Source organism: Doryrhamphus excisus, chromosome 22, assembly GCF_030265055.1.
Source record: "Doryrhamphus excisus isolate RoL2022-K1 chromosome 22, RoL_Dexc_1.0, whole genome shotgun sequence".
Classification (NCBI taxonomy): domain Eukaryota; kingdom Metazoa; phylum Chordata; class Actinopteri; order Syngnathiformes; family Syngnathidae; genus Doryrhamphus; species Doryrhamphus excisus.
This window is the reverse complement of record NC_080487.1, coordinates 8,625,843-8,639,157: the sequence shown is the minus strand read 5'-3', so window position 1 is coordinate 8,639,157 and position 13,315 is coordinate 8,625,843. Positions and strand designations below refer to the sequence as shown.

The following is a 13,315-nucleotide window of genomic DNA, read 5'->3' as shown; positions in this document are numbered from 1 at the left end:
GAATACATAGGAACCTTGTTTATGATGATCCTGTCCTGGTTGTGGGATACATCTGTTTAGGTGTATGCCTATTACAAGGAGACAATTTCTCTAAGCTACTTTAAAGGTGACTCCAGCCGTCTGGCACCCGAGGATATTTCCCCCACAGCAGCTTGTGGGTTCGCTTGTATCCAAAAATGTGTTTACCTCTATTGTCCTGGTTGCTAAGGAATGTTTTATTGCACGTTCACTGTTATCGGTAATGAGCAGGATGTTGGACGCCGAAGAGACCCGACTCCTTTGCCATATTCATGAGTCAGGATGATGCACTGCCAGCTCATCATGGTTGCTTCATGCTGGCTGTCCTTGCACAACAAAGGCGAGTGACTGTAGGTGCTGGGTGATGACCTTGGAACCTATTAAAGGAAGCCTGTTGTTACATGCCTTGCAAAAGAGTAATACAGAGTCGAGACAACTGACACCAATGTTTGCACAGATGTTTGCAATCAACATACAGGTGTTTGGAGCTTAATAACTTTGGTTAGGAGAATGTTTCAGATTGGAGAGAGTGCGATGTCTGTGACTCACTTATCACTTTAAATTCTGTTTTGTTCTCATAGGACTACACTGTCGAATCAAAATGTTGTTACACAATAAGAAAATGCTTTACAAAGCAAAAACTAGCCAACATGTTGAAATGACCGCTGCCACATCAAGCAGATATTTGTCCCGCTTGCAAGCATGCTTATTCATACTTGTTTTGTGACTCTGGAGTCAGTATTCTGTAGTATTGTCTGAGCAACTTCAGAAAAGATGTCTTAATATCCACTGATCACAAAATCTCTTGTCTCTGACGAGAAGTGGTTCTGTGGACTTTGGCGGCTGACAATTCCACATTGTGTGAACTGATGCTGCTGCACAAAGGGCCCATTGTGGCGAGACATGGCCCACAGAGAGGGGACAGGGTCTGGGATAGGTGACAGAGAGGTGTGGGTTCATTGAGGCCTGGGTCTGGGGAGTGGATGTTGTCCTGGCTGCCCCGAAATATGGGGAGAGTGTATTGGTCAGCTAACATAAAGCCTGTCCTGGGAGGGTGCACACGTGTGAGAGGAGTCTCGTGCTGCTCTCCACATAAACTCATCTATACAACCACACAGCCAGTTTATAAACGCAGAAGTCTTATTATAATGGATTTTTGTTTGAACAATAATAAGTCTGTGATTTAAAATCTCAGGTCATAAGCTGCTTGTACAACTGTTCCCAAAATGATAACTTAAAAAAAAAATTATATTCTGACTTCATCTCAAGGTTAAGGCCACATGGGCAATGCACTCTAGCTTTGTATATAGAAACAGTCAACATTCATAGTCCATTCAATTACTGCTGCTCCCGTTGAGCACCACCAGCTTGAAATTCCTAATCCACATTACCACTTCTCTCAGTCCCCAAACCTCCATCCTCTCGCCAGGTCTGAGAGTGACAGGGCTCTCAGGTCAAGCTGACGCCAGTCTCCCCTTTGCAATCTGAAGCAGGCCCACCAGGCACTCGCCCAGCTGTCCCGGTGTCTGTTTGTCAGGCTACCTGTCAAGTACAGCTGTTGTTGGCCTCTCACCTTGTGGAGAGCCCTTCATTGGTTTTTAAGCTATGGGCGCAAGAAGTCCACCGGCTGATTTAGTGAGTCGCTCCCACTATCTCACTCACTGATCTGGCACCATGCTGACTCCATCCCCTTGCCGATCAGTGTTATTATGTGAGCCTTTTGAGATGGTGTCTAATGTGAAAGACTTCAGAAATGTTAAGTGTCTTACACAGAACCATAGTCCACACACTTAGGCAAACCGCCCTCCGGGAAGGATTACCATCAAGTATTGACTCCTACTGCCACATCAGAGGCCTTCCACAGGCTTTAATTGCTTTGGTACTGTCATACCACGGTAATGCTGCACAAATGGGTTTCCTGAATCGGATTTATTGGGTCACTGGCCAAGTTGTGTGTGATGCCTTTTAATCTTGTCTCTTTCCTACACGCCGATGCACAGAGGGCTGTAATTTATCATTTGCGGCTGGTACTACACCAAGACAGCACAGTGGTTGCGAGCTGTAATTTTTCCCATATGTGTAGTGCAGTGACGGAAGAACCCTAAAACTATTCAAACAAAGCTTGTTCTGCCCTATTTTCATTTTACTTGTAAAACTATGAAAACAGATTGATTCAGGATAACATCACCAATGCCTTTTCCTATTCCTTTCCTCAAGCGAATCATTTTGAGTTTGAAAGGGACTTCTTATGCTCATTTTTGAGCCGTTCGTATTGAGTTGTGGACACAATACGACACGATAACACGCACAGAAAGCTAGATCTAGATCAGGGGTCAGCAACCCCTGGCTCCAGAGCCGCATGTGGCTCTTCAGCCACTTTGTTGTGGCTCCCTTCACAACGCTCAAGTATTTTTTTAAAATAATAAAATAATGGGAAAAAATATGCATTTTTTAATGAGTTTTTTTTTTAAATCTGACTTTCTGTGAGACCCTGAATGAATTGAAGTGAATGAGTTCTGACTCGTGATTGGATGAGCTCAAAGAGCTCACATGTGACGAGAAGCAACAATTTGGTGTAAAAATTTGGCGTTAAAACTGATTCAAACTTTCAAAAGTTTATAAGATATTGTTTTTAAATGATGTTTTGCGGCTCCTATCTGTTTTCCTTTAGTAAGCGTGTGGGTAAAATGGCTCTTTTGATAATAAAGGTTGCCGACCCCTGATCTAGATCTTCCAGAATATGCACCTGTTCCAACTGGATTTCAAAACTGTCTGTTTTAAATTTGTTCCACTCACACCCACTCCGCTGTGATTGGTCACACTCCCAAGTGCTTCTTAGGACTTCCAGACTACTGCCGAACCCCACTTTTTAATTTTTTCTGTGTAGGAGTTCACATAAATGAATAAACCCTTTGGAGAGCGACTTGAAAAGGAGTTAGGAGCTACTGGTAGCTCATGAGTTACTGGTTGGAGACGCCTGACTTACCGTGTAGGAACTTGATAAAGTATGTCTGCGTTTGAGTGCAGACAATCTTGACACAACATCGGTAGTGTAAATTTGCTCATTAAATGTTTTTTGTGGAACTGCCCGTACTAAGAAAACTCTGGTAGCTCCACTGATGGTGGATATGATAAATGATAAATTTTAAATTGTTACTTTCAGCTTGCCGACAGCAACAGTTTGGGGGATAGTCCAGCTTCACCGATGTTCGCACATCAGTCCCATATTTTTCTCTTGATGGTCAGGAATCCGCAACTCCAACCACTTCTGCCTGATGTTTACCTTTTTAGGCAAGTTCAAACCTTAACAAATATTTCTTGTTAGCGTTAGCTCCTGCTAACTCAGTGAAATCTTTGACAAACAGCAGTGCGCGTGGTGAGGGCAAGCCTACAGCTTTTACCCGGGAACGCCCAGATAGAAGTGTTAGGAGAAAAAAACAAGCTCTCTTCCAAAAACAAAAACCAAATTATCTGAAATTTTGGCATAGTTTAACAAGATAATACTACATTCTAACAACATTTGTAGGTCAAAAAAGTGGAAAAAATGATTTTGTTGGTCATTCTGATCATTCTTTATCAAAAGTCATCTGTACAGATCTGCATTGCAAATCCTATAACACATATGGCAAGAAACACTCACAGGCACAATTCTGGCACATTGCTGGATTATGTGAAATCATCATGTGGAGTGATTTGTGAACAAGTCTGTTCTTAGCACTTCCTCCATGTCCTTCTGTTGTCTTCCAGCCGAGCACTCTTCCCCAGGGCACAATCAATATGAACCAATGCTCTGATGTCATCGATGGAGAGTCCAGGACAGGTCAAAAGAACTCTTTGTGCATACTGACTCCTGAAAAAGAGCACTTCATTCGTGCTGAGTGTAAAGAAATCATCAACGGGTATGTGCATTTGTGAGAATTATTTGCGGGTCACATGACATGGGGGGGGGGGGGGGTCTAGTGTTTTGTGTTATGGGTCAAGTTGAAAATAGGAGACCACAGTGTGATACCTTGGCTACTAAAGCTATTCTGCCCCCTGCTGGCTGCTCTGGACTGTGCTTGTCATCATCATGCCTTGTCATGTTTTATTTTCTGTGGGTGTTTCAAGCATTGTTTTGGTAGAATTACGGTGTATTGGTGCATAGATTAATCTGGAACCTTTACTTGTGACAGTTGGCAGGAAGCTCTGACTGTGTACCCCAGAACAAACAAGCAGAATCAGAAGAAAAAGCGCAAGGTGGATCCACCCACTCAGCAGGTAATGCATCTACTTTTCAAAAACTTTTATTCCACAGTAATGTTCTTGCTTCATTTTCACTCCTCCCATTGTCCATTTGCCTTTTGGCACTTGCATAGCAGATTGAGGACTGACCACAGGGTGTATGCATAGCCATCGCCACCATAGCTCCATACGTTGCGTAGGCTTTTTAGCCCACCCGCACTGTGATACTGACCTTCCATAATCTGCAGTGGGTCTCCACAAATGTCCATCAGAAGGTCCATTGTCTTGTCCCACTAATGACGGTACCCTAAATTAGGCTTAGTTTGTTGAATTATGAATTATGCAACACTCATTTGTAGAGAGACAGCGCTGACATTGTGTCGACCTCGCCTGTGTCCTATTGGACTGCATAGTTGCACCACATAAATGTGCAAAATATTGACTAAATATATGTATGTATGTATATATATATATTACAAAGCAAAAATGCTACAATCACTCTTAAGTAGCTATGTCATTTTTGTTGCTGGGTATTTGAGATCAGTAAAATGTAAACACATACTGTGCAGCAAATTGTTTGCTTTCCGCATTGTGCTGTGAAACATTAAACCCATTTTTATGTAATGTAACTGAAAGTAGTATGCGGTATCAGAATATTTCTTAAAGCAATAACACTTTAGGTAGTGCTCTACACATACCACATGTTAACGATGAAAGCTTTCTGTGATTGATTGGCAGGGTGGAGTAACTACAATCCAGTGTTTTTCCATTGAGGACATGAATGGACACCCAGTGAGTTTAGCTTTACCATCCTGTTTCACCAGATTAGATCTTTTTAACAATAGTAATCAATATAGGAAAAATGACCAAATATTGATTTTTGTCTGCTGCTGCTTGTTGGTGGTGTTTGGAAATACGGGTCATGGGTCATGGATCTGAAAGGCTGTTAGGCAACTTTAATTTCTTTTAGGAATTCCTAAATGAAAGTGATTAATTGTGATAACAATTGAATCCATTGCTAATTTCAATCTGTTTGTACGCCATATGAGCAAAAGTATTGGGACATTTAATCAAATTAAATTTAATAAAAAAAATTTAATTTAATTTTAATTTAAAAATTTAATTACTTCATCAGGTGTTGGACTAGACCCCTGAATCTTCAGGCAGTCAATATGATTCCAACATTGTGGCAGCAATACTCTCAATACTCCTTGTCCATATACAGTATCATTCATTAATCGGGTGGCTATATGTACAAGGCTATTTCCCAAATGTTTACATTGAGCAGGGTGTCTACATTATATACTGTGTTTCTCTTTTTTGGTACCGCATTGTTTTACATTTCTGTCCATTTTTCTTTTTCTCTAGTGTTGTTGTGACCGTGCCTCCCATTTCTTCCTCTCCTCCTCCCTTCCACTCCTTCCATCCCAAACCCCTATTCAGGAGCCGGGTCCCGCCAAGGTGACAGTGACCAGCGGCGGCGGCGGCGGCAGCATTCCATGCCTCCCCAGCAGCATTGCCAGTGCTGAGCATGTACCAATGAGCCGTGCAACTTTGTGGCAGGAGGAGCATCGTTGGAGTCGAGCCACCATCCCATGCAGCCGCAGCGCCTCATGTCTCAGCCAGCTTGGCCAGAGCCAACCAGACTCCACTATCACTATTCAAGATGGTTAGGGCTGATGTTCTTCACGTTCTTGAACATCTGTGTACACTACACACAGTGTTACTGATTGATTGTTATTCATTACAGATGGTGGCACAATGAGCTCTGGGCGCAAAGTGCGAGTGGAGAGTGGTTACTTTTCCCTGGAGAAGACCAAGTCTGAGCCCTCTCCACAACCACTGCAGCCACCCCACAATCTGCCCCTGTCCTCATCAACATCCTCCTGTTCCTTAGGAGCTGCTAGTCCAAGGTACAACTCTGAGGCCGAACCCCCGATTTGCCCCTATCCCCACTCCCAAGACCCTCTCCCCTCTCCAGGTGCCCTTGTGTCCCCCAGCTACTCCACCATCAGCTCCTCCCAGAGCTCATTGGACTCTGAACACAGCAGTGCTACTCCCACCTGGGAGGGACACAGCGGTGGTGGAGGGAGCATTGCTAGTGTAAGTAGTGGAGGGGGTAGAGTTGGTCGTTCAGGCAGGGAGTATGCGGCGCTGTCAGATGTGCCGCGGGCTCGCAGGCTGACCTACCGCGAAGCCTTTCATTCTGAGAAAAAGCGCCAAGAGCTTAGAGCACGCACACGGAGTCCTGGAAGAGAAGAGGTGGCTCGGCTGTTTGGGGAGGAGCGCAGGTGAGTGCATATGCCAATATTGCATGGCATGAATATCCTACATCAAAATGTGAGAAAGATGATAAATCATTAATGAAACAAAAACCATCAAGTCATTTGTCACAGCATTTCAATATCTTGCCCTGTTGTACTATGAACGATTTTTGGGGTGTGAAGTGTTTCTTTCTTTTCTGTGGGCCTCTTTCTCTTGCTGCCTTTGCTAGATCAGTTTTGTTGTTTTGATCTTTTCCAGGGGCTTCTGAACAGAGCTCATGTTCAACCAACCCTTCCACCTCTCTTCCAATGCTGTTTCCTGCTGGTCACCGCTGATTCCTGCTTTCTATCATTTCATCTCTTCTTTGCCTGGGAGCATGGGAGCACACACATATTAATGCAAACATTTTTGTTGCAGTAAACACGCTCTTGGTGGACATATGCCCCCCCACCTTTTTTATCCCCAACATTCACACAGTTAACCACACATGAACTAATTTCAGTGCCTGGATGTAATGCTGCTGTAAGTTATTGCCGCTACTACTACTGCAAATCCTAGTCATTTTCATTCGTTTTTTTTGTATTTATTTTTTATATCTAGCACATTGCTTTCCATAGCAGGGGCTAAGTAGTAGTCTAAAATGACGTCCCGAATCAAATTGTCATTGTTGTGTATGAATGCAGTGCATCAACAGCAATGCTTTATGCACACAATAACACACATCATGGATATTGATCTTTTTTGGGACACACCTATTTTGACTTTGAAGCCCTCTAAAAAAACGTGTAACAACGTTTTATATACATGCTGTGATCATGCATGAACAAGTACTTTAAGCATCAAAAGTAGCTGTGTCCCAATGATGTGCATTATAGCTAGCTCGTATTAGCTTGTTTATTCACATTAGGATTGTGAATGATGGGCAAAATTCCAAAAAAGTGCAGTTCCCCTTTAAGTGTTGTACCTTTTTTCCTGCTGCCATAATACAGTAAACCTCGGATATATCGGATTCAATTGTTCCCACTGGTTTTGTCCGATATAAGCGAAATCCGTTATATGCGTATACCGGAAAATGTCCGTTTTACGCATATATCGGATTTATATCCGGTATATGCGTAAATCGGATTTTATCCATTATAAAAAGGCACTTCCTTGACTATGTTTCCAATGTACCTGGACGCGCAGGCAACGCTGCAAATGACGTCGTATAGCGGCCTGTCACGATTCGGCGAATCTGAGCGCCACGATGCGGCCATCCGATATATGTGAGGGAAATTTAATGGAAATGCATTGGAACGGGACTGGAGATTTTGTCCGAAATAGGCGAAATCCGTTATAAAAAATCCGATATATGCAATGAATTTTTATTGGAAATGCATTACAGAAAAATTGGTTCTTTTTTATCTGTCCGTTGTGAGCGAATTTCCGATATATCCGAGTCCGATATATCCGAGGTTTACTGTAATCATGATCAAACAACTACTTTTTGTATGCAGGTATATTTGATTTGTCACCACAAATGGCAACGACATCTAACATATGTATTCGGTTTTGTAGTGTACCAATTAGCGACACAGTACGTTCTCTATCTTAGGCGTTCCCAAGTCATCGGCCGATTTGAAGAGAGTCCAAATGTGGAGCGCATGGACACATGCAACTCCAGCGAGCTGTCATCAAGGGTCAACAATGTACAGCGACAAGGTCGCAGTGAGAGACGCTATGTGGACAAACATGTATGTTATGGTTTATTTATTAAGATTAAAATGCAGTGACCTCCCAGAGGGGCTAAGACGTTGTTATTGTTCTAGGACATGTCACTGGATGCAGGAAAGGACCCTGATGTGTCCAGCTCGACTTTTGCAAACTCAAGAAGGGCCAAGTCACTTGACCGCAGAGTCACTGAGTCCTCAATGACTGTGAGTTCCTGCAGTGTTTCTCTTCTCTACATGGTTGGAATGCAACTTTCGAAGTTGTATTTTCATGGACATTGGGCAGAGTTACAAGCAGTTGATGTGAACATTACCATATCTGTTGTTTACTCATTCCAATCGGAACTCACGTAACTGTATCTTTACCCTTTACAAGTGGGATTAAAGTCACCACCAAGCTGCTTAATGTTGCAAAGGTGTCTTCCCTGAGGTCTGACTCTTACACGTCAGCCCCTGTCCTCTGGTCTGCTCGGAGACCGCCGTAGTCACTGTGGTTGGACCCTGTGATTGAGCAGCAGCTGCCAGGAACCCCACCCACCCACTCTCACACACTGACACCACTGCCGCCACTGCTACTGCTGATTATAAATAGCCGACACAGAGGCGGCCGCAGTTGAGCGTTCTCCAGTTAGGAGAGAACCCAGAGTGTCAACACATGCATTGAAGGCAGTTAGCTGTCACAATGACTCTCTGCCAGACGGTCACCCCACACCTGATGAAGCTAAACAAAAACAAGGTATCGTCGTGTGAACACAGGTCTAGTTGGGATGCGTTGTTTTTAGATGGTCTAGAGCTTTTATCGTGCAGCAGCTTGCATAGCAGTCTGTCTGTTGAACTGCCGTCACCTTTTGGCACCTACACTTACTTAGCTAAGGTGCTGACCTGAATGTTGCACACACGTAGCAGTTTACTGAGAAGTCGGTTGCATTTCCTGATGTGCCACTAACAGGGAGTCACTTGACTGCCATTGACTACATAATAGATTAGTGATATTTACAACTCTGGAATATGGAATAATGGTTTTGTCTTCTCCGCAGCCAGATCTGCTGAACTTCAAAAAAGGATGGATGACCAAGCTGTATGAAGATGGAATGGTAATCATCTGTCTGTTTGATAAGTCATTTCATATACATACATGGTTGACTATTTCAAGTCATATTAGGTCTTTTTTTCCCCCTTCCCTTTTTAGTGGAAGAAACATTGGTTTGTTCTCACAGATCAGAGTCTGAGGTACTACAAGGACTCAATAGCTGAGGAGGTAAGACATCTATTCATGTGTTTCCTAGACATTTCTTATTGTGTTGTGAATTAATGCTTTCTCCATTGATTTCTCAAGGCTTCACAACTAGATGGTGAAATTGATCTGTCAACATGTTATGATGTCAAAGAGTTTCCCGTCCAGAGGAATTATGGCTTCCAAATCCTGGTCAGTGTTGATCGATGTCATCAATTGTCTTGCGTCATTTATCAGCTGTCAGGACAGAACACATTGTCGACACAGTTTAGCTCCGCTGTATGCTGCCAACCTATAAACAGCTTTAGACAGCATGTGGTGCAACTTAAGGTATCAGGTTTTGCTGTTTCTCTTTTTGAACTGATTGTTTTTGTCTGCCATGATGGAAGTCACATGACTTGTCATCTCTCTGTGACACCATAGTCTAAATGTGCCTCAGCCGTTTGAAGCCTCACCTTCCGTCGTGAACCCACATAATCACTCATCCTGCATAATCGGTATATGTGTACTGTAAGACCACTATAGGATATTCTGTTCTTGGCTGTTAAACATCTTTAGCTCTTGGGACATATATAGTTGCTGTAAATGGGAATATTATCTCTTGGATGCCAGTGTTTTATTTCCTGCTGGTTTTAACTTTCCATACAAATAGTTAGCAATGGGGTCATTATCTTTTGTTACATTTGCTATAAGCAGCGTCTGTGGCTATTTGTTGGACAATGTCACAAATAGTGTAGTCGAAGGTGATCGTTGTCTTTGGCGAAGAACTCCAGTGTTTAAACCCACAATTCCTTTTCACCACAAAGAGGCTGGAAGTGGCTGATTGATAATAACCTTCAGTCTCCAATATAATATCCCAGTATATGAGCACTATGTCTGGGTTGTAATTGGGAAAGCCATTAAATTCCAGCTTCTCCCCCAAACTTGTTGCTCCTGATGTTGTAATAGCCATGTGTATTTCTCCACATTGGGATATTAAGGAGTTACATTCAACATCTCATAGCTCAGTTGTTTCACACCTATTGTAATGGTAATAATGGTAATGGTTGTATTTCATTTGAACATGCATCAGATTACAATTGAGTGCATCACATAATCAGTTCACAGTTCCACATGTCCAAAAGGAGTAGGAAGAAGCAAAGCTTATTAAATCCTACCCCTCCATCTGGTACTTTTACAATCAGTAACTCTTACATTTGTTCACTTCCTGCTTTCCTAATATAGTTGAATTTGTTATTTTTTATTTATTTTTATTTATTTTATTTTTTGTCACATACCGAAGTACAGGATGATATGACCAACATTGTCAAGTGTAATCAGGATGCTTGTGATTGTGACACAAGATTCTAGCATGGCACAGTAATTTGCTGTCTATGTGCCAAATAAATAGTTGGGCATAAAACCTATGAGTATATTTTTAGACTGTTCCTCGGAAAGCTGCTGAAGTCACTTCTGTGCAAAGTAGGGTGAATAATCACAAGGTGCAACAATCTAGTTTGCACGGCTCGGCTATGCAGTGTAGGTTTACATGGAATGTAATGCATATTAGCTACTAATGTGCCATTTAATAGTCTTGGTGACACTGCAATGTGTTGTCAAAGACAAAATAAATACCCTCTCTGATTTGTTTGTTTTTTAGTGTAAAGAAGGAGCGTGCACCCTGTCAGCCATGACCTCCGGAATCCGGCGCAACTGGATTCAGGCCATCATGAAGAATGCTCGACCCACCATTGCCCCCGATGTCACTCGGTAATACCCAGAGAGGATCAACACTTGACCGCCGGCAGATACGAGCGCTGCTTTTCTCACCTACTTGAACTTAATCCCTCTCTCCTCCTTACCCTCTGTTTCCTCCTCCTCCCCCAACCGGTGTTTACAACCTGCTTCCAGGAAAAACATCTCACTGAAACTATCCGTACTGAAGCCCAGGTTGGAAAGCTTGTGTGTTGAATATCTCCTCCCTCTCCTCCGCCCTGTAATAGTGATGTAATTGCTCAGCAATGTCAGCCCCAGCGTGTTTGTCGTCCTACCCTATGTCATGTGGCGTTTAGTCATGTCTCCTTGTGAGTTGGGCCACTGTGGAGCCAAACAGTAATCACGTCAACGCACTAGAATAACCCTTCTTAGAACTTAGATCTTTACCTTAAAGATTTTCAAAACATATATTACATGATGCAAGTCATAAAGTGAGTTGTCTCTTGGGCTGATCCCTTCAAGGACAGAAGGTGTGATATTTTTGGCATTTCTGCATAGACACACACTCACCTCAGATACCGCTTTCTTATTCTTCAGCACCGTGACATCTCATTTCCCCTCTGACACATCCTCAACACTATGTGATGAAAGTATATTAGTCAGTCACATGACCTCTCCTGCCTGTAACTGGAATTGTGCCAGTCGGTGTGCTGCAAATTGCAAATACCAAATATATTCTTCACATTAAGGAAGGCTTCAGACTTATTTTAGCTTCATTCATTCATTAATTTTCTACCGCTTATCCTCACGAGGGTCGCGGGGGTGCTAGAGCCTATCCCAGCTGTCTTCGGGCGAGAGGCAGGGTACACCCTGGACCGGTTGCCAGCCAATCATAGGGCACATATAGACAAACAACCATTCACACTCACATTCATACCTATGGACAATTTGGAGTCACCAATTAACCTAGCATGTTTTTGGAGTGTGGGAGGAAACCGGAGTACCCGGAGAAAACCCACGCATGCATGTGGAGAACATGCAAACTCCACACACAGATGGCAGAGGGTGGAATTGAACTCGGGTCTCCTAGTTATGCGCGCTAACCCCTTTCCGCCGTGCAACCCTTATTTTAGCTTATGAATGTAAAAACTAAAGGTGATTTCTGCCCAATACAGTGTGCCTCATGAGTGGATTTTAATGCTTTGTCATTTGTCTAATATTGTGTATTGTCATGTTTTTAACATATTTACCTGCACCTTTAAATGGTGCTCCACTGTCAACATTGTGTTATGTGTACGCTCTGTCTGACAAAGCTTGTTGCATTGTATTGCATCCGTGATGCAATGATTACAAAGATGTGCCATTATTTCATTTCAGATCTTTCCCTGAAGAGAAGATAAAAGCTCAGGTGTTGCTGGACTCTTGTCCACAGATCACATCTGAGCCCAGCCCCTGTCTTGAGCCAAAGACCGATGGCCACAGGCAGCCAACTGGCAGCAGTGCCTCCACGCCTCCCTCCGAGCCTCGGAAAAGCAGGGTCCGCGAGCGCCGACGGGAGGGCCGCTCAAAGACTTTTGACTGGTCTGAGTTCAAAATCGAAAAGACAGACAAGCCCGTGAAGGAGCGAGCAGACACAGTTGACCTCAGTTCATCCCTTTCCACAACCTCCACCTCTTGCTGCTCCATTTCCTCTTCTCCTTCCTCGTCGTCATCCTCTCCTGTGTCTACCTCGGCCCTTCAATCCTCCTGCATCTCAGACACTCACCCGCCCTCGACAATGGAACTTACGGAAAAGAATAACAGGAGGGGCACAGTTGGTGCAAACCACTTGCCAAATACTGATACTGTCACTTCCACGTTAAACACGACATCGCCAGCGCAGCCACCCATACCTGAACGTCAAGAGCAAGGAAAGATGGAGGTTGACCACCTTACCGCCATTCACAATGTGGAGGAAGATAAGTTCACAGGAACCTCAGGGGTGCAGGAAGAGATTGAACAGCGATGGCATCAGGTTGAAACAACACCTCTAAGGGAAGAGAAGCAGGTGCCCATCGCCTCTGCGTCAGGGAACCCGGATAGATTGCCTCCACATGAGCTCGCTGCACTGCTAGACAAAGAGGTTTGTGCATTTAATATGTGTAAACACATTGCATAATAAAATGTGTCTATT

The 13,315-nt window shown here is 43.4% G+C and overlaps 1 protein-coding gene across 7 annotated transcripts in view; it reads left to right on the top strand.

Annotated features, from left to right (window-relative positions):
• si:ch73-103b11.2 (protein outspread) overlaps positions 1-13,315 on the top strand; it is a 40,436-nt gene that overhangs the window by 14,817 nt on the left and 12,304 nt on the right. For 2 of the 7 annotated variants that reach the window (XR_009120747.1, XM_058061468.1), the window contains exons 4-16: positions 3,766-3,917; positions 4,191-4,275; positions 4,978-5,031; positions 5,608-5,908; positions 5,990-6,530; positions 8,099-8,237; positions 8,313-8,420; positions 9,251-9,307; positions 9,403-9,471; positions 9,550-9,639; positions 11,087-11,196; positions 11,338-11,376; positions 12,520-13,264. Coding sequence is in view for 6 of the 7 variants with exons in the window: in XM_058061468.1 (XP_057917451.1) it covers positions 3,766-3,917; positions 4,191-4,275; positions 4,978-5,031; positions 5,608-5,908; positions 5,990-6,530; positions 8,099-8,237; positions 8,313-8,420; positions 9,251-9,307; positions 9,403-9,471; positions 9,550-9,639; positions 11,087-11,196; positions 11,338-11,376; positions 12,520-13,264 (2,490 nt within the window). In the remaining variant the exon portion in view is untranslated. The remainder of the gene's footprint in view (positions 1-3,765; positions 3,918-4,190; positions 4,276-4,977; positions 5,032-5,607; positions 5,909-5,989; positions 6,531-8,098; positions 8,238-8,312; positions 8,421-9,250; positions 9,308-9,402; positions 9,472-9,549; positions 9,640-11,086; positions 11,197-11,337; positions 11,377-12,519; positions 13,265-13,315) is intronic. The other 5 variants (XM_058061471.1, XM_058061473.1, XM_058061470.1 and 2 more) reach the window with 5 other exon arrangements.